Source organism: Gnatocerus cornutus, chromosome 1, assembly GCF_029298725.1.
Source record: "Gnatocerus cornutus isolate USDA-ARS CGAHR chromosome 1, icGnaCorn1.1, whole genome shotgun sequence".
Taxonomy (NCBI): Eukaryota; Metazoa; Arthropoda; class Insecta; order Coleoptera; family Tenebrionidae; genus Gnatocerus; species Gnatocerus cornutus.
Genome location: NC_142233.1, coordinates 14,994,700 through 15,014,439, shown reverse-complemented (window position 1 = coordinate 15,014,439; position 19,740 = coordinate 14,994,700). Strand labels below are relative to the sequence as shown.

At 32.0% G+C, this 19,740-nt stretch overlaps 1 protein-coding gene across 1 annotated transcript in view; it reads right to left on the bottom strand.

Moving 5' to 3' along the window:
- Positions 1 to 17,752, bottom strand: part of peb (zinc finger protein pebbled) — a 50,818-nt gene extending 33,066 nt beyond the window's left edge. The window contains exons 1-2 of the mRNA XM_088040843.1: positions 17,571 to 17,752; positions 2,131 to 2,214 (exon numbers count right to left, since the gene is read on the bottom strand). Coding sequence (XP_087896969.1) covers positions 2,131 to 2,197 — 67 coding nt within the window. The 5' untranslated portion in view covers positions 2,198 to 2,214; positions 17,571 to 17,752. The remainder of the gene's footprint in view (positions 1 to 2,130; positions 2,215 to 17,570) is intronic.
- Positions 17,753 to 19,740: the final 1,988 nt, after the last annotated feature.

Sequence of the window (19,740 nt, the reverse complement as noted above, 5' to 3'; positions counted from 1 at the left end):
ACGCTCTAAATCTGAAAGTTTTATCGATACAGCAAATAAATTTGTTGGGCTTATTACCTTGGATGCGTTCTTGGAGTGAGCGAAATTATAAAATTTTAGCGCAAGAAAAAATAATTTTAGGCTTATTTTGAAAGGCGAATTTGAAAAGTCCAGTTTTTTTTATTAAAATTTGTAATTTGAGCAATTTTTATGTGACAGCAATTAAATTTGGTGTACTTGCAACTCTGGAGGCGTTTATTGAATAAACTAGTCCACCAATGTTTAGAACAAAAATCAAAAATTTTTTGAATTTTTTCTTTGAAGGGCGAATTTTTAAAGTCAAATTTTGAATTAAACTGATTTTGAAATGCCTATTATATTTTTGAAATTTGAGAGTTTTAATGCTAAAGCTGCGAAATTTAGTAAGTTTGTTACTTTAAAAAAGATTAGTACGTGTATTTAATTAAAAAATGTGAAAACAAAAAGAAAGAATTTTCGAACTTTTTTTCAAAAGCGAATTTTAAAAGTTGTTTTTTTATATGAAATTCTGTAAATTTGAAAGTTTTAACGTTAGAGCATTAAAATTTGATGGACTTATTACTTTAAAGCTTTAAAATTGAGTGTATTAAATTCCAGAATTTTAGAACAAAAAGGAAGAATTTTTTAAGACAACCTTAAAATACAAAATTCTCTGGCAAACGCTCTAAATCTGAAAGTTTTATTCATACAGCCAGGAAATTTGGTGGAGTTATTACCTCGGATGCGATTTTTAAGTGAGCGAAATTATAAAATTTTAGAACTAAAACTAAAATCTAAAATATTTTTTTTTGAAAGAAGAATTTTAAAAGTCAAATTTTGGATTAAATTCTGTAAATTAGAAAGTGATAATGTTCCAGCAATCAAATTTGCAGAACTTATTACCTAGGATGTGTTCATTGAGACTACTAATTTGCAAAATGTTATAGCAAAAAAAATTTTTGAATTTTTTTGGTTCTTGGACAAACCAAAAATTCAAAATTGTCTAAGAAATTCGATGTTAAAATTTTGACATTGGGTGGTTCTATTACTTAAAACTTACTACTTTAGAGATTTTTGTTGGGTGTATTAAATTTCAAAATTTTAGAAAAAGAAGAATTAATTTTAGAATTTTTTTTGACAGGAGAATTTTAAAAGTCAAATTTTTAATAAAATTTGTAAAATGGGAAGTTTTAATGCTACGCCATTGAAATTTAGTGAATTTATTACCCGTGATGCATTTACTTAGTATACTAAATTACAGAACTTTAGAGCAAAAAAACAAAATTTTAGAATTTTTTTAATTCCCGGACGAACTAAAAATTCCAACTTTCCTATAAATTTTTTTAAATCCGCCACTTTTAACGTTACAGAAATGAAATTCGGGCAACTTATTCCTTGAAATGCGATTATAGAGTGTACCAAAATTTAAAATTTTAGAACGAGAATGTCCATTTTTAGAATTTTTAGAAAATTTTCTATTGTATACCGAAAATTTCGCAGACTGAATAATAAAACGATGAAACTTGGTTTATAATCGTGTAATGAACTAACTAATTACATTATTTAATAAACAGTGCTACCAACAGCGTTTAAAAATTGAGCAAGGTTGGTAGCCCTGCCAGTTTCTCACGACACAGCCGCGCGGATCACTGATGCAACATGAAATTTTATCAGAGATTAAACAATTTTCGCCGCAACAATGAAAGTGATAGTTTTATAACCCGCCGCAGAATACCATCAGACCTCGTAACACCAAGGAATCGAATTGTCTTCCAATCAGCACAATAATTTTCCTGAACTTGGACTTTTGCCCTGTTAGCCAACTCAAGAATGATGTTACCTTTATTGCCTTTATCAGAATGTGCCACGCGTGTCTTTATCTACTCTTTTCAGGTTTTCTCCATTTTAATTAGCCATCATCGACTTGTAGAATTAGCAGTTGACCACCTTGAAACATTGGACCGAAACTCGTGATTATTTTTATTTTCGCGCTTTTCAAAGACTGCGCGGAGAAAAACAAGAACAAAAACTCTAATCATTTGGAGTTTTTTCCTAATTAATTGCTCTCATTACGGTGCTCCGGTAATTACCGGCGCCTAATTACTAATTACAGTGACGTCACTTTGGACTTACCTATGGGGTTGTTTGGCGGCGGCGAGCCCTGTTGAGGATTCTGCGGCATGAAGACGACCCCTTGCATTTCGAATTCACGTCGTTCTGGAAAAGGGAGATTCGTTGTAATTATCTGCGTATTTGTCTTTGTACAAATAGAAAATAACCGATCCATTTGAATATCTGATAGATAGAGCATATGTTCGTTCCACCTGCCCTCTTTAGCCGCATTGGAACACCTGCTACCGACGCGTGCTCTGGACCCCTTTCGTAACCGAAACGACTGATAGACAGTCGAATCTCACGTGGAACGCCGGAAAAAACATTGAGCTATCATACGGTGGATGTATGGGCGGAAACTGGATGAGGAATTATCGGGAATTCGAGTTATTACTGCTGGATAACGATGACGGGGATTTTGATTGGGAGCGGAATGCAAACAAAGGCGAGTGCGGGGAATTTAGCGCAGTTTTTAGACTCGGTGGTGATAAAGTCGCGTTGTTCTGGGTAGATGTGTCACAGTCTAAGGTGCATGAGTTAACATTTTCAACATTGTCTGCAGATTTTTAAAAATTCGAAGGTAAAACGAAAGAAATTCAAAAATGGTAAATTTTGGTCTTCAGAATCCAAACTTTTCTGTTTGGTCAACTTTTATAGAGATTGAACAAATTTTTTAAAATCGTTTATTAAGGGTTCTAAATTACAAGATTTTTGAACAAAAAGCGTGATTTTTAGAAATTTTTGTTTCTAGGAGAAACTGAGAACTCAAAACTTTTGAAAAAAAATTGTAGATTTTACGGTTTTATTGTTAAAGATGTGAAATTTGGTGAACTGTTTTTTTTAAATACGCTTATTAAGTATGGTAAGTTACGAAATTTTTGAACAAAAACAAAGAATTTTAGGATTTTTTTTGTTTCGAGGAAGTACTAAAAGTTTCTGTAAATTTGACAGTTTTATTGACGTAAAGACATGAAATTTGGTGCACTGATGCCTTTAAAAACGTTTATTAAGCATGCTAATTTCCAAAATTTTGTAACAAAAACAACAAAAAAATAGAATTTTTTGGTTCTAAGAGGAACTAAAATTTCAAAATTTTCGAAAAAAATCTGTAAATTTGACAGTTTTATTGACGTAAAGATGTAAAATTTGGTGCCCTTATTCCTTTTAATATGTTTATTAAGTATGCCAAGTTACAAAATTTTGGAAGATTGCATTTTATTATTTTTTTCTACAGCAAACTCAAAATTTTTCATTTTCACTTTTAAATTCGGCAGTTTTCAAGCTAAAACAGTGAAATTTAGTGAACTCGTTGTTTTAGAAGAAAGTGCACTAAATTACATAATTTTAGAACAAAAATGGACATTTTTAGAACTTTAGATTTCGAAAGACAAACTCAAAATTCGAAATTTGGTATTAAATTCCGTAAATTCGACAGTTTTAACGATGGATCAATAAAATTTCGGAGATTTATTTAGCAAAGAGGGTTTAATAGGTGGACTAAATTACAGAATTTTAGAACAGAAATGAAGAATTTTAGATTTTTTTAAATTAAATTAATTTCCCTTATTTATTAATAAAATTTAGGGCAGTTATGATACGCTTAGTGAGTGTACTAAATTACAAAATTTTAGAACAAGTATAACTAATTTTTGAATTTATTATATAAGTATAAAAGACCACATAAAAATCAAACTTTTCTAGAAAATTTTGCATAAGGGGCAGTTTTAATGGTACCACAATAAAATTTAGGGCATTTGTTCTTCTACGGGTGTTTTATTAAGTGTATTTAATTACAAATTTTTAGATGAAAGAGGAAGAATTTTATTTGAAAGGAGAACTCAAAATTCAAAATTTTGTATTAAATTTTGTAAATCCGAATAATTTAACAATTGACCAATAAAATTTGGGGCACTTTTTTTCTAGAGGCTGTTAGAGCGTATGCCAAATTACAAAATTTTAGAACAAAAAGTAAGATTAAAAAAAATTATTTAAAAGGCAAACTCAAAAATCAAAATTTGCAAAAAATTCTGTAAATTGAGCAGTTTTAATGATACAGCAATAAAATTTTGTGTATTTAATCTTATATAGGTGCTTATCAAGTGTACTAAATTTCAGAATTTTAGACCAAAGTAAAAAATTTTTAGAACTTTTTATTAACAGGGCAAACTCAAAAATTAAAATTTTGTAAAAAAAACAGTAATTCGGGCAATTTTAACTATGCAGCAACAAAATTTTGTGTATTTATTCTTCTATAGATGCTTATCAAGTGTATTAAATTTCAGAATTTTACACCAAAGTGAAAAATTTTTCAAATTTATTATTTGAAGGGTAAACTCAAAAATCAAAATTGTGTAGAAAAATCTGTAAATCGATCAGTTTTAACAATACAGCAATAAAATTTTGTGTATTTAATCTTATATAGGTGCTTATCAAGTGTACTAAATTTTAGAATTTTAGACCAAAGTAAAAAATTTTTAGAACTTTTTATTAACAGGGCAAAACTCAAAAATTAAAATTTTGTAAAAAAATCAGTAAATCGGGCAATTTTAACGATGCAGCAACAAAATTTTGTGTATTTATTCTTCTATAGATGGTTATCAAGTGTACTAAATTTCAGAATATTAAACCAAATTGAAAAATTTTTAGAATTTTTTATTTAAAGGGCAAACTCAAAAATCAACATTTTGTAGAACATTCTGTAAATCAAACAGTTTTAACAATACATCAATAAAATTTTGTGCATTTTTTTCTTTTACGAGTGTTTATCAAGGGTACCAAATTACAACATTTTAGAAAAAAAAAAGAGGAATTTTAGAACTTTTTATACGAAGGGCAAATTCAAAATTCAAAATTTTGTTTTAAATTCTGTAAATTCGCTAGTTTTAACAATGTAGCAATAATATTTTATTGCTTATTTTTTTAAAGGTTGTAAATGAGTACTAAGTTACATAATTTTAGAACAAGAAGGACGAATGTTAGAATTGTTTGTTTAAAAGTCAAACTCAAAAAATCTAAATTTTGTAGAAAATTGTGAAAATCCGGCAGTTTTAACAATGCAGTAATAAAATTTAGGACATTTATTCTTCGATGGGTGTTTATCAAAGATACTAAAAAACAGAATTTTTGAACCAAAATGATAGAATTTTAGAATTTTTTAATTTTAAGGGAAACTAAAAATCTACAATTTTCTATTAAATTTGACCAATTTTAACATTTTATAAACAAACTTTACCTAATGACATTATTTTTTAGAATACGTAGGAAAAACTTTGGAATTTTATATTTATGAGAACTCGAAATCCAAAATTTTTGAAACAAAAATAAAATTTGTTAATTAATTTGTGAGTTATTTAAACAAAGAAGAATTACATATTGAAATCAGTTTTATAAAAATCAGCGAATTATGAATCTTAATATAAAAAATTGTGAAATTCTCTCTCTCTGAAGTGAAATTGTGTTTACAAAATTCCGCATAAAAACGCGGAAATCTCCCCAAATTGATAACGGTCTAATCTGCTTAATCATTGTAAAACCGAGAAGATCCCGAACCGCTCTAAACCAGTGAAAATCCTCGCCTGAATGAAAGATAAAAATATAAATAAAGCGTTACATTTTTAGCAAAGTTTATTGAGCTTGTATTGTTGCCATAATCTTAAACAAATAGATGAAAATAACGATAAAAAATCATTGAACTCCCAATAACAACAAACAAACGTGAATTTCGGCAGTGAGAAAACGCAGCAAATCATCCATTTATGATAAAAAATTAGCAGTTTTCTAGCGTTCGCGGTCTACTGGACATTGTTCCATCTCAAAATTAAGAAAGCGTGCATGAGGAGAGACTCCCATAACAATAATTCAGACGTTCGCGTTTATGTAATTATATGAAATCCGATGTTTCTCTACATTTCTTGAGCATATGTGTCAGGTCATTGCGTCACAACTCATCTTTTCCCCGAACTTTACCTTGAATCTCTTCCTCCAGGAAAACCCTTTATCTTATCGCACTTTTTCGCTCATCTCCAGCGATAAACTCCAATCGTTTCAGTGATGCTAAATGCGCAACGTCATTGTATCGGTGTAAGACACGCCGAACACAATTTACCACTTAACTTACATCTTCTTGTATCATTTGCCTCCGATACGCGGGTCGCACGAGGCTGCGATTTCCACAAAAAGAGAAACCGGGCCCAGGAAGCGATGGGTATCGCCCTAAAAAGTGAAACCAACCCGGAATCATCCGAGTCCGGCCCTGGCGTGTGTGTCGACCGCATCTTCGTTACCTAATATTTTCAACTTTATTTACTATTTCCGTCGCAACTTGAAAATTATGAAAGACAGTGTTGCCACCATAGCGTGACGAATGCAGCCTCCCCTCATCTCCAGCGAGCGGAACTGCCGGAAAAATGGGCGCGGTTGGGATTGAAGAATTCCGTTTTTATCAGCGATTCGAAGAATTCTCGATTGATAAGGTAGATAAGCGCAAGTTTGAGTCATTCGCGGCCGAATTGTTTCGTTCCGTATTGATTTGACTCTTCGGTTTATGGATTTTCGCAACGAAAACTTCCTCATCGCATTAGTTTCTCAATTGTGAGGCAAATGAGTTTAATGGTAGTAATAAGCCACGTGGGGCTCAAGTCCCTCTCACTCATTTATTATAAATTAAGTGAAAATGTTGTCTTGTTAGCCAAAACACATCCGCTTATTAAGCAAAATGTTGTAAGACGAGCTAATATGTAATAACTTCGGATGTGTCGAGGGAATTCTTTGATTTTGGACGACTATAAATCATTTAATTAGTTTAAAAGTTTTTCTTAAAATTGCGTTTTTGAAATCGGTTCCACCTCAGTGGGAATTCTGTACTTTGGTTTGTTAAATGAAGAGATCGATACTAGTAAACAGTGAAAATTTCAAGGTTGTAACCCCAAAAGTGAAAAAATTACAGTTTTTGACAGACTTTTTGAACTTTTTTGGTTTTGACACCATTTTTTTCAAAAGTGTTGTTCTGCAGCTAAAATTTAGTGTGTTCAATACACAAGTTGAATCCAACTAACCGTGAAAGTTTTATGTCTTTTACTCTAAAAATAGCAAAGTTATATCGATTTTTTCAAAAATTTTGATTCATCCCTTATTATTATTTTTTTAATTTGTTTCATTGCAACAACAATTTTGTAATATAGATTAATAATTAAGGAGTCAAAATTAGTATCATCTGAGAATTTAAAGACTTTCAATGGCAAAATTACCGAATAAAAAAAAAACTTTTGAAAAAAATGGTCACATTTTTTTGGTGTTAGCTTTAGAATTTCTCAAAATGGAGTCACTGCAGCTATCATTTTGTCTTTGAAGGTGTTGAGTGAACATATCAAAATTAGTAAAACTTACAAATTTCAAGACGATAACTTTAAAAATGGCGAAATGGCACCCAATTAAATAAAATTTTGTAAAAATTGCTATTCAGGATACGTCTAAAAATTTTTTTTAAGTTTGTCGCACTGCAGCAACAATTTAGTAATTAAGTGTGTTCAACAAAGAAGTCAAACTAAGCAAAGTTTGAAAATTTCAAGTTTGTACTACCAAATCGACTGAACTACAGTCACATTATTGAAAAATTTGATCAATTTTTTGCAATTTTCTTCTTTAAATTTTTAAAATTGGCCTCACTGCAGCTATAATTTTGTAATTTAGAGCGTTTGTTAAACATGTGAAAACTAATAAACCCTGAAAATTTCAAGACTAGGACTTGCGAAATGATAAAATAACAAGTCTTTAAATAAAATTTTAGAAAAATTGCTATTCATAGTTCCTCTACATTTTTTTGTAATTTGCCCCATTGCAGTTACAATTTTGTAATTTACTGTGTTGAATAAGCAAGTCTAAACAAGTATTTGCTGAAAATTACAAGCCCATAAATGTAAAAATAATAAATTAGCAGGAATTTACATAAAATTTTGAGAAATTACTGCTCTACAGATGGTCTAAAAATAGTCATTTTATTAAATTTGTCAGACTGCAGCAACAAATTTGAAATTAAATGTGGTGAACAAAGAAATCAAACTTGGGAAAAATTGAAAATTTCGAACCTGTGATTCCAAAAATGACTAAACTACACTCACTTTTTCCAAAACACTACATTTTTTTTTAAATTTTGACATTTACTGATTTCAAATCTGTCTCCCTGCAGCTATATTTTTGTAATTTAGGGCGTTGATTAAACAACTCAAAACTAACAAAAATTGAAAATTTCAAAACTATGACTTTAAAAATAGCAGAATAGCAGAAATTTGAATAGAATTTTGAATAAATTTCTATTCATAGTTCGTCTAGATTTTTTGTAATTTGCTCGTTGCAGCTACAACTTTGTAATTTAGTGTGTTGGATAAGCAAGTCTTAACAAGTATTCACTGAAAATTTTAAACCCATAGATTTAAAAATAACAAATTGGCAAGAATTTACATAAATTTTTGATAAATTGCTAGTCTACAGGGAGTCTGGAAATATTTATTTTTTAACGTTTGTCACCCTGCAGCAACAATTGTGTAATTAAGTTTGTTAAACAAACAAGTCAACTTCGTAAACCTTGAAAATTTCGAGTTCATTATTCCAAAAATGACTAAACTACAGACACATTTTTAAAAAACATTGCCAATTTTTTGAAATTTTGACTTTTAATTTTCTGTAATTTGTTCTACTGCAGCTATAATTTCGTAATTTGAAGTGTTGATTAAACAAAAAACTAACAAACCTTGAAAATTTCAAAACTATAACTTTAAAAATAGCAGAATGACTAAAATTTGAATAAAATTTTGGATAGATTGCTGATGATAGTTCTTCTAGACTTATTGTAGTTTGCCCCCTTGTAGCTACAATTTTGTAATTTAATTGCGTTGAATAAGCAAGTTTAAACAAGTATTTACTGAAAATTTCAAGCCCATAAATCTAAAAATAACAAAATGGCAGAAATTTACATAAAATTTTGATAAATTGCTAGTCTACAGGTAGTCTGGAAATATTTATTTTTTAATGTTTGTCACACTGCAGCAAAAATTGTGTAATTAAGTGTGTTGAACAAGCAGGTCGAACTTGATGAGGCCTGAAAATTTAAAGCCTGTGATTTCAAAAGTGACTAAAATACGGCACATTTTTGAAAAACATTGAAAATTTTTTGAAATTTTAATTTTTAATTTTTTGTAATTTGTTCTACTGCAGCTGTAATTTCGTAATTTGGGGTGCTGATTAAACAAAAAACTAACAAACCTTGAAAATTTCAAAACTATAACTTTAAAAATAGCAGAATGACTAAAATTTGAATAAAATTTTGGATAGATTGCTGATGATAGTTCTTCTAGACTTATTGTAGTTTGCCCCCTTGTAGCTACAATTTTGTAATTTAATTGCGTTGAATAAGCAAGTTTAAACAAGTATTTACTGAAAATTTCAAGCCCATAAATCTAAAAATAACAAAATGGCAGAAATTTACATAAAATTTTGATAAATTGCTAGTCTACAGGTAGTCTGGAAATATTTATTTTTTAATGTTTGTCACACTGCAGCAAAAATTGTGTAATTAAGTGTGTTGAACAAGCAGGTCGAACTTGATGAGGCCTGAAAATTTAAAGCCTGTGATTTCAAAAGTGACTAAAATACGGCACATTTTTGAAAAACATTGAAAATTTTTTGAAATTTTGATTTTTAATTTTTTGTAATTTGTTCTACTGCAGCTGTAATTTCGTAATTGGGGTGCTGATTAAACAAGCCAAAACAAGCAAACTTTGAAAATTTCAAAGCTATAACTTTAAAAATAGCCAAATTTTTGAAATTTGAATAAAATTTTGGACTGATTGCGGTTGATAGTTCGTTTAGATTTTTGTAATTTGCCCCGTTGCGACTACAAATTTGGAATTTAGTGCGTTAGATGAGCAAGTTTAAATGAGAATTTTGATAAGTTTGCTCATTTTTTTTAATTTGCTCCACTAAAACCGCAATTTTGTAATTTTGATATTTATTAAACCCCTCAAAACATTTCTGAAATTAGACGAACATTTTGTAATTTACTTTGAAATTTGGTTAACGAAATAGCGTAATTCTTTCTATTTAGATTTATTTTAGTTCAAGTTTCCTTAATTTAGACCTTTATAGATTTTAACGATCGTTTCTTTATTGCTTCCCCTGCCAAGTAAAAAATTCTGTAAAGCCATAAAAGCGCATTAAAAACACATTTTTATGTCGTAGATTCCTCACCAACAACAATATCCCCTTATCTTTGCTATTGCGTCTTAATTTAATATTCTGATGAAGGTAGATTGAATATCTGATTAGCGGCCACTCTTCCTGCTACTGAAACTCCGAGTTCTCGTCCGACATGATTTACATTCCTTTTCCAAGCAAACGTAGCTGGAAACACATCTTCATTTATTCCAAGTCAATACTTCGCACTAATGGAAAAGGCAAATTAGCGTCCGTAATGTCGACCAGCCTGTACTTTCCCGTTTTTTCCCCTGCTGATTAATCGTCTTTCCGCCGTCTTTTTGTCCATTATCGCGTCATTCGAACGCAAGCCCGAAACATTGTTATTATTACCGCTTCGTCCGGGGGTTGAAAAGCGAGGGGTGGTGGCTCACGGGCCGGTGTGTCAGCGGGTGTCTGTGTGTGATATGTAACCCAGGCAACGACAGGTACAGACTCAGCAGATCAATACAGGTGGCGGCGCCATCTTGGCCCGCCTGCTCTCCTGAGATTGCGGCCCGGGAGGCACACCCACCTAGCAGCAGGATTGCTGACCCTGCTGACGACATTCTGCCGTGATTATGCGCCAACTTCAGCCACGCACCTGCCTGCACTCCAACGAGACAACGGGAATGTTTTTCGCACCACCATTTTGTCACGGGGCGCCCCTTTCTAATCTAATAAGGGCGGCGAAATCATGCGGTGGATCAGATGCTTGTTTTCGCATGCCTCTTTTCATCATTGGGGTGGAAGTCAATATGTTTCCCTTAACAATCTGTACCAACGCGGCTATTGTACGGCTTGCTAAACAAGCTCATCTCATATAAAGGCCACCATTCATCACTTAGATTGGAAGGCCGCGGGTGGATTTATTGTGACGTGGTTGAAAAGGGGGTGGAAGTCAAACAGCACAGGTGAGATTAGACGCGGTGACTAACGTGGACATGACGTCTTTTTTACAGGCGGTGTGACGGGGCAGAGACGTCAATGTTAATTACACGCGTATGTTAACTCACTCTTGCATATTTATGGCGAAAAAATTTTCTATTTTTGGATTCATTAGCGGAGAGGCCAATCAAATCAATTTATTCTTATCGAGGTATGTTCAATGAACAATTTTTTCCAGGCACTTTTTAATGCTACATTTTTATAGGATGAATATTAAAAGTTTTGTTCTAATTTTAGTTTATTACGATCCACTTTCTAGTCTCTGGAGAGACTGTGAATTTATTATATGACTCAATTATCGATTCTTCCAAATTTCTCTAGAAAACTGCATAAAAGTTTATCATATTTGATGGGGATTACTAGAAATATTGTCGTTTTTGACGTTGCAGCTTTGAAAATTTCAGGCTTAACCACTTTTGACTTTGAAATTTAAAAAGTAACTACAAAATTGTTGGTTCAAATAAAAACAAATTAAAAAAAATCAGACGAACTACAATTTAGCAAATTTATCAATTATTTTACTGTTATAGTCTTGAAATTTTCAGGATTTGTGAGTTTTGACTTTTTAACCAGCACCCCAAATTACAACATTATAGCAGCAGTTGGGAAAATTTCAGGAAACTAAATGTCAAAATTGGAAAAAATTGACAATGTTTTTCAAAAAAGTGGTTGTAGTTTAGTCGTTTTTAGAATTATGGGGTCAAAATTTTTAGGTTTTACTAAGTTTGACTTGTTTAGCTCACACACTTTCTTACAAAATTGTTGCTACAGTGTGACAAACTAAAAAAAAATAGTTTCCAGATCATGAGTAAATCAAGATTTTATTAAAATTCATGCCAATTTGTTACTTTTGCATTTATGGGCTTGAAATGTTCAGTAAATACTTGTTAATACTTGCTTATCCAACACACTAAATTACAAAATTGTAGCTGCAATAAGGCAAATTACAAAAAATCTAGACGGACAATATGAAATGCAATTTTTTCAAAATTTTATTAAAAGTCCTGCCATTCTGCTGTTTTTAAAGATGTGGTTTTGAAATTTTTCGAGTTTGTTACTTTTAACTTGTACAAACAACACCCTAAATTACAGAATTATAGCTGCAGTGGGGCAAATTTGAGAAAACTAAATGTCAAAATTAGAAAAAATTGACAATGTCTTTTAAAAAAGTGGCTGTAGTTTAGTCGTTTTTCGAATTATGGGGTTAAAATGTTTAGGTTTTACTAAGTTTGACTTGTTTATTTAATACACTAAATTACAAAGTTGTAGTTCTAATGGGGCAAATTATTAAAATTTTAGATGAACTGAGAATAGAGATTTTTTCCAAAATTTTATTTAAATTCCTGCCATTTTGCTAATTTTAGAGTTATAGCTTTGAAATTTTCAGGATTTGTTACTTTTATCCTGTTTAACCAACACCCTAAATTACAAAATTATAATTGTCGTGGGGCACATTTGTGGAAATTAAAAGTCATAATTCCAAAAATTTCGCAATGTTTTTTCAATAGGGGGCTGTACTTTAGACATTTTTGGAATTACAGGCTCGAAATTGTCAGGCTTTAATAAGTCTGAGTTGTTTATTCAACACACCAAATTACAAAATAGTTGTAACGGGGCAAATTACAAAAAATCTAGACGAACTATGAACAGCAATCTATTCAAAATTTTATTTAAATTCCTGCCATTTTGGTATTTTTAAAATTTTTTTTTTTTAATTTCTAGGTTTGTTAGTTTTAATCTGTTTAACCAACGCCCCAAATTACAAAATTATACATGCAGTAGAACAAATTTCAGAAAATAAATGTCAAAATTTCAAGAAATTAGTAATGTTTTTTAAAAATGTGCCTGTAGTGTAGTCATTTTTGGAATCACCGACTCGAAATTTTCAGGCTTTACCAAGTTTGACTTGTTTATCTAACACACCAAATTACAAAGTTGTAGCTGCAAGGAGGCAAATTACAAAAAATCTAGACTGAGTATTAACAGCAAAACCAAAATTAACCAAAATTTTTTTCAAATTCTTGCCATTTTGCTATTTTAAAAGTCATAGTTTCGAAATTTTCAAGGTTTGTTAGTTTAGACTTGTTTAACCAACACCTCAAATTACGAAATTATAGCTGCAGAAAACCAAATTTCAGAAAATTAAATGTCAAAATTTGAAACGTTTGACAATGTTTTTCACAAATGTGCCTATAGTTTAGTCATTTTTGAAATCACAGGCTCGAAATTTTCAGGCTTTATCAAGTTTGATTTGTTTGTCCAACACACGAAATTACACAATCGTTGCTGCAGTGTGACAAACGTTAAAAAATAAATATTTCTAGACTACCTGTAAACTAGCAATTTATCAAAATTTTATGTAAATTCTTACCAATTTGTTATTTTTAGATTTATGAACTTAAAATTTTCAGTAACTTCTTGTTTGGACTTGTTTATCCAACACAGTAAATTCTAAAATTGTAGCTGCCATAGGCAAATTACAAAAACTTTAAACAAATTATTCAACAAAATTTTAAAATGTTTGTTTTTTGCTATTTATAAAGTTAAAGTCTTGAAAATTTCAAAGTTAAGTAGTTTTGACTTGTTTATTTCTCACTTTGAAATCCGATTTTGAGAAATTCAACTATTTAAACTGGAAAAAAAATGTTCAAAATGGAGGACCGAAATTGCTAATGCTCAATTTTGTGCACTTGCGTGTGGTAGAAATCAATAAAGGATCCAAGTAACACAGAAACACAAATACAGAAAATCATACTCTTGCAGTAATGAATAATAAAAAATATCCACCCGAAAACAACAACAATAATCCAAAAATAGAAATAACAGAAAATTTCCCCCCAACCGCAGTCTGCAATTTCCACCCGCAAATTTCTCCCGAATCTTTTCAGTTTTCTCATTTCAACCTCGCATGACTCCGCATTCTTTCTAATTGTGAATCACGCATCGCGTTCATTTTAATAACTCAAATACGAAACGAGATCGAAACCTCGAAATTTACCAACTTCCACACTAATTAAGACGAAGAAAAGTCTCAGTTTCGCTCCGCGCTTTTTCAGTGTTGCAAACCTGCAAAAAGTTGCCATAACTGATTAGACACATCCAGTTTTTGGTAATTGGCCGAACGCACGGTTATGCAAAAATTTAGAAACTTATGACGAATTCCATTCATATCAGCTTTCGAAAACGCGTTGCGAGAGTGTTTACTGGCGTTATCGGGACTTCCTAGTCCGTAATCTCGGTATCGATGGCTAATTTTCCTCCTGATCTGTGTTGACTTTGCGGTTTTGACGAATTCTGTTTGTTTTACCCAGTTTGATAAGTCGCGGCTACGAAAGCACAGCCTGCGGCTGTGCTTGCGCGCCGAAATTACAATATTATAACGACTTAATTACTTTAATGACAGACGAATCCCAGCGAACTGTTTGTTAACACAAAGAAATCACTTAAGCTCTTTACCGTTTGCATGAGAATGTGCAATTTTGACGTATAATTTTCCCCAAGGCCGCAACAAACAAGACAACAAAACGATTTGGAGATCTTCGCCCGTTTTCCTTTTCAATTGGCGGCGATAATTGCACCGTGTGATGACGGCTTAATTACGATAATTACGCGCGGAATTAATTAATTTTCGAATTAATCGCGGCGTCCCACAAGGGCCCGCTTTCGGTCCCTTGCTTTCCCGTTTTCTTCACCTTCGCGCACGTGTCGTAACGAGATGACAACCCCAACGTCAATTAGCGCAAATTAGCCGCAATTACCATTACTTAGTATTTATGGAACGAGCACGACGAGACGAGATTGCAAATTGCGTGATATTAATTGATCTAGAATCCCGATTACTAATTATCGGAAAATTCTCGGTGCACGTCACCTGCTGACGTGGGGTATGAATTATTTAAATGGACGGTGATAAGAGATAAGAGTGCACTTCTCCCCAACGCACCCCGAATGTGTGTAGAGCGGTCGCCATGGCGATGAGCCGGGGAGGCGGGGAGAATTTCGACGAGCCCAATTTTCACGTACAGGTGGCCCAGAAAAGCGACAATTTTCGTCAAAATCACACATTTTCGAAATTTTTATACAGGGTGGATCATCAAAATGTCACAAAAACGTCGAAAATGTTCGTTTCTTTCGAGTTACACATTTGGCCCGAAAATCGCCAACTTTTTTCAAAATTACACGTTTTAGGACGTCGGCACGGTCTTTATTTGGTTTGTGATTGGCTCGTTTTCATCACGTGATTTTATTAAAATTTTGGATTTTTTTTTATTTTGTTCTTTGCGTCAAATTAGCGGAAAAAATATTTTTGCGCTTAATTCCGAACAAATTCCATGTAACTGTGTCTGCGAGGTTATTTCACACATTTTATAAAATATATACAGGTGGCCCATAAAAACGCCACAAAAAAAAAACATGAAAATTTTCGTTTTTTTCGGGTTATACTGGTGTCTCATAAAATTATCAATTTTTTCCAAGATCCTATACTTTAGGACGTATGCAGGGTTTTTATTTCGCCGGTGATTGGCTCGTTTTCACCACGTGACTATCAAAATTTTGAAAATTTTACATTTTTTCATTTTAATTCTTGGCGTTATATTGGCAGAAAAAATTATTTGTGCGCTTAAATCCGACAAATTATCTCCTGTAATTGCGTCTGTGAGATTGCTTCACACATTTTACAAAATATATACAAAGTGATCGATAAAAATCCTGAAAATTTTTGTTTCTTTGGGAGTTATCTATATCTACATACAGGTGGCTTATTAAATCGTCAATTTACCTCAAGATCACATATTTTAGAACGTCCGCAGGGTTTTTATTTCGTCGATGATTGGCTCGTTTTCATCACGTGACTTCGTCAAAATTTTCAAAATTTTTCTTTTTTTTATTTTTTATTCTTGGCAAAAAATGAACGGAGAAAAATATTTGTGCGCTTAATTCCGACAAATCTTTTTCTTCAACTACGTCTGTGAGGTTGTTCAACACATTTTACAAAATATATACAGGATGGCCAATTTAAAATGACACAAAAACCGTGAAAATATTCGTTTTTTGGGAGTTATACATACAAGTGGCCCATAAAATAGTAAATTTTCCTCAAGATCACACACTTTAGGACGCCCGCTAGGTCATGATTTCATTTGTGATTGGCTCGTTTTTATCATGTGACTTTATCAAAATTTTAAAAACTTTACTTTCTTCTTTTTATTCTTAGCGTAAAATTAATGGAAAAAATTTGGCCGCGTAATTCCGACAAATTATCTTCTAGATCTGCAAGGTTGTTCCACACATTTTACAAAATATATACAGGATGGCCAAACAAAAGTGGCCCTAAAACCGTAAAAATTAATTTTTTTTGGCGGTTATACCCACAGGTGGCTCATAAAATCAAAATTTTCTTAAAGATCACTTACTTTAGAACGTCCGCAGGGTTTTTATTTCGCCGGTAATTGGCTCGTTTTCATCACGTGACTTTATTTAAATTTTCAAAATTTTATTTTTTTTCTTCTCTTGGCGTTAAATGAACGGAAAAAAATATTTGTGCGTTTAATTTTTTTCGACAAATTATCTCCTGCGAGGTTTTTCCACACATTTCACAAAATATATACAGGGTGGCTTAGAGAAATGGCACAAAAACTGCAAAAATTTTCGTTTCTTTTGGATTATACAGGTGGCCCATAAAATCATAAAACCGTGTAAAATCGTGTAACCACGTTTTAGAACGTCCGGAGAGTCGTTATTTCGTCTGTAATTGGACCGTTTTCATCACGTGATTTTATCAAAATTTTAGTTTTGTTTTTTTTCTCCATTCCTGACGTAGCACAAACGAACAAAACATTCGCGTGTTTAATTCCGAACAAATTATCTTTCGCAACTGAAGTCTGCGAGATTGCGCCACACATTTTACAAAATATATACAGAGTGGCTCACAAAAATGGTACAAAAACCGTGAAAATTTTCGTTTGTTAAGACAAAAATCTATCAAATCAACAAACTTGAGGCCGGTAAAAGCCATTCTGTTGTTAATTATGTAATTTTACAAAAAAAAAATACGTTATAATAATAATAATAATAATAATATTTGACTTTTTTTTTAAACATTGATGAAATTTAATATATTTAATATAAGAAACGACGCGCTCCACTTTGTACATAATTTGACACTTCATATGGGAAAAGGACGACGCACTTTCGTGACAAATAATAATAATAACATTAATAATAGTTTTTCCTTCGCCGCGAAAAACCGCCGCAAAAACCGAGATCTCCTCTCCGCGCCTTTTTACCTTGCTTCTTGGGAATAGTAATCCATCACTCGAGCACACCTCCAACTGGCACAAACAGTCCAAAACTCGATTTCGCTCACTGCTCATCAAATCCGTCGCACTCATCAACACCAAGAGGTGAACTGAAGAGCCGCTCTTTTCACTCAAGACGTGCAACGCGAAGTGAGTTTGAAAAAGATCCAGTCGTCCTGCTGTGGGCGAGAGCGCCGGGATTGGTCGATGGAGCGGTGGTGGGGATGAGGTGAGACAGGTACTTGACAAAGACGACATATGCGGGAGATCCGCGAAGGCTGTGTGCTAACAACGCGATCTTGAAGGGGAGGGGACGGGGGATAGTGGCGTGCGGTCAGTTAAAAACTACAATTGGGATTTCGGACATAACCTCAAATGCGTTTGGGTGGCGGTTTTTCGGTGGATTTGAAGAGAAGGCGGTTATCGGGAAATTGACGCGTTGTAAGGAAAATCGGTTGTGTGTGAAGTTGGCCGCGTTTTGGTGTAGTTATTAATTGCAACCGAATGCGTTTAGAATGAGGAAGTTGTGATAATGATGATAAGGCTTATCAGTTGTTGTCCACATCTCAAATTTTAATCACCGAAAATAAATAAAAAGAAGCACGAGCGTGAAGACGGAATAAAAAAAAAATTAAACTCGTACAGATAAAAATAATCGTTATTTACGTAAAATGCGTCGAAAGAAATCTAAAAGCGTAGAATTGCATACAAAATTTTATCCACAACGCAATGAACCTAAAAAAACTATTGTCCATGAGACGTTTGACAGATTTCAATAGCTTTTCGGTCTGTTGACAGTTTTATTATGTTTTTTTTAGATTGTCAAAATTGCCAGTCTTCTCCTAAATTCTGTCAAATTTTTACTCTTTCAGATTTTTAAAATTTTTAGATTTTTTGCATTTCCTAGTCATTTAGTTGCTTCAATTTTTCAGAACCTTTGTAATTTTTCTGTAATTTTCTTCTTCTTTAATTTTACTTCTCAAATTTATTGCGTAATTTTTCTACATTTTATAGGATCAGAGTCTTACATTCTCAGTTTTTCAAGTTTATAGATTTTCAAATATTTTCATGGAATCTCAAGTTTTCAGGTTTTAGGTGCTCAGATTTTTAGGTTATTAGTTTCTCAGAGTTTTTGTGTTTTATTTTGAATACTGCAGATTTTCAGATTTTAGAAATTTTATCTTCTCACATTTTTGGTTCAGGTTATAAGGCGATAATTCTCTCAAGTTCTCAGATTTTTAGAAAATAAAAGTATTTTTTAGGTTTTTATGTTACAAAAGTTCTGATGTTTAAGCAAGTTTTAGGTTGCTCAGACTATTTACAATTTTTACAGATTCTCAAGTGTTTATTTTAGGTTTTTAGGTTTCCAACATTTTTCAGTTCTCAAATCGCCGGTTATTTTTATAGAATCTTAGATGCTTAGGTTTTTATTCTCAGATTCATTTAGTTATTTTTATAGATTTTTTGGTTTTCTGGTTATCAGCCGCTTTAGATTTTTGGTTTCTTAGTTTTTGTGTTTTATTTTGATTCTTGCAAATTCTCAGGTTTTCTAGTTTTTATCTTCTCAGATTTTTAGAATAATTTTTTTTTAGATTTCTTCTAGGTAAGATGAGAATTCTCTCAAATTCTCAGGTTTTTAGTTTCTCAGATTCTTTGAGTTTTTTCATTCTCAGGTTGTCAGGCTTTCTCACTTTTTGAGTTTTTCATAAACTCTCATATTTTCGTTTTAGATTATTAGGATTCAAACTTTTCAGATTCTTGTCAAAGTTTTATTTTAGAGTATTTTTAGGTTTTTGATTTCTTAGATTGTTTCTTGTTTTCATAGATTTTTAGGTGCCCAGTTTTTGAGGTTTTTAGGTTTTTATTTTCTCAGTTTCGATGTAATTTTTAATACTGCTGATTCTTAGGTTGTCAGGTTTTTAATTTCTTAGCATTTACGTATTTTTGTAGATTCTAAGGTTTTTAGGTTGCCTTAATTTAGTAGATTTCCAGATTTTCTAGGCTACTTCTGAGTTTGCAGATTCTCCGAATTTTAGGCTTTCTTGTGCTTAGTTTCTCAGAGTACCAAGATTTTACCGAATTTATTAGATTTATTAGAATAATTCTCAGAATTTCAGTGTCTGGAGAATTAAATTGCAAAAGTCACAGAATTTGTCAG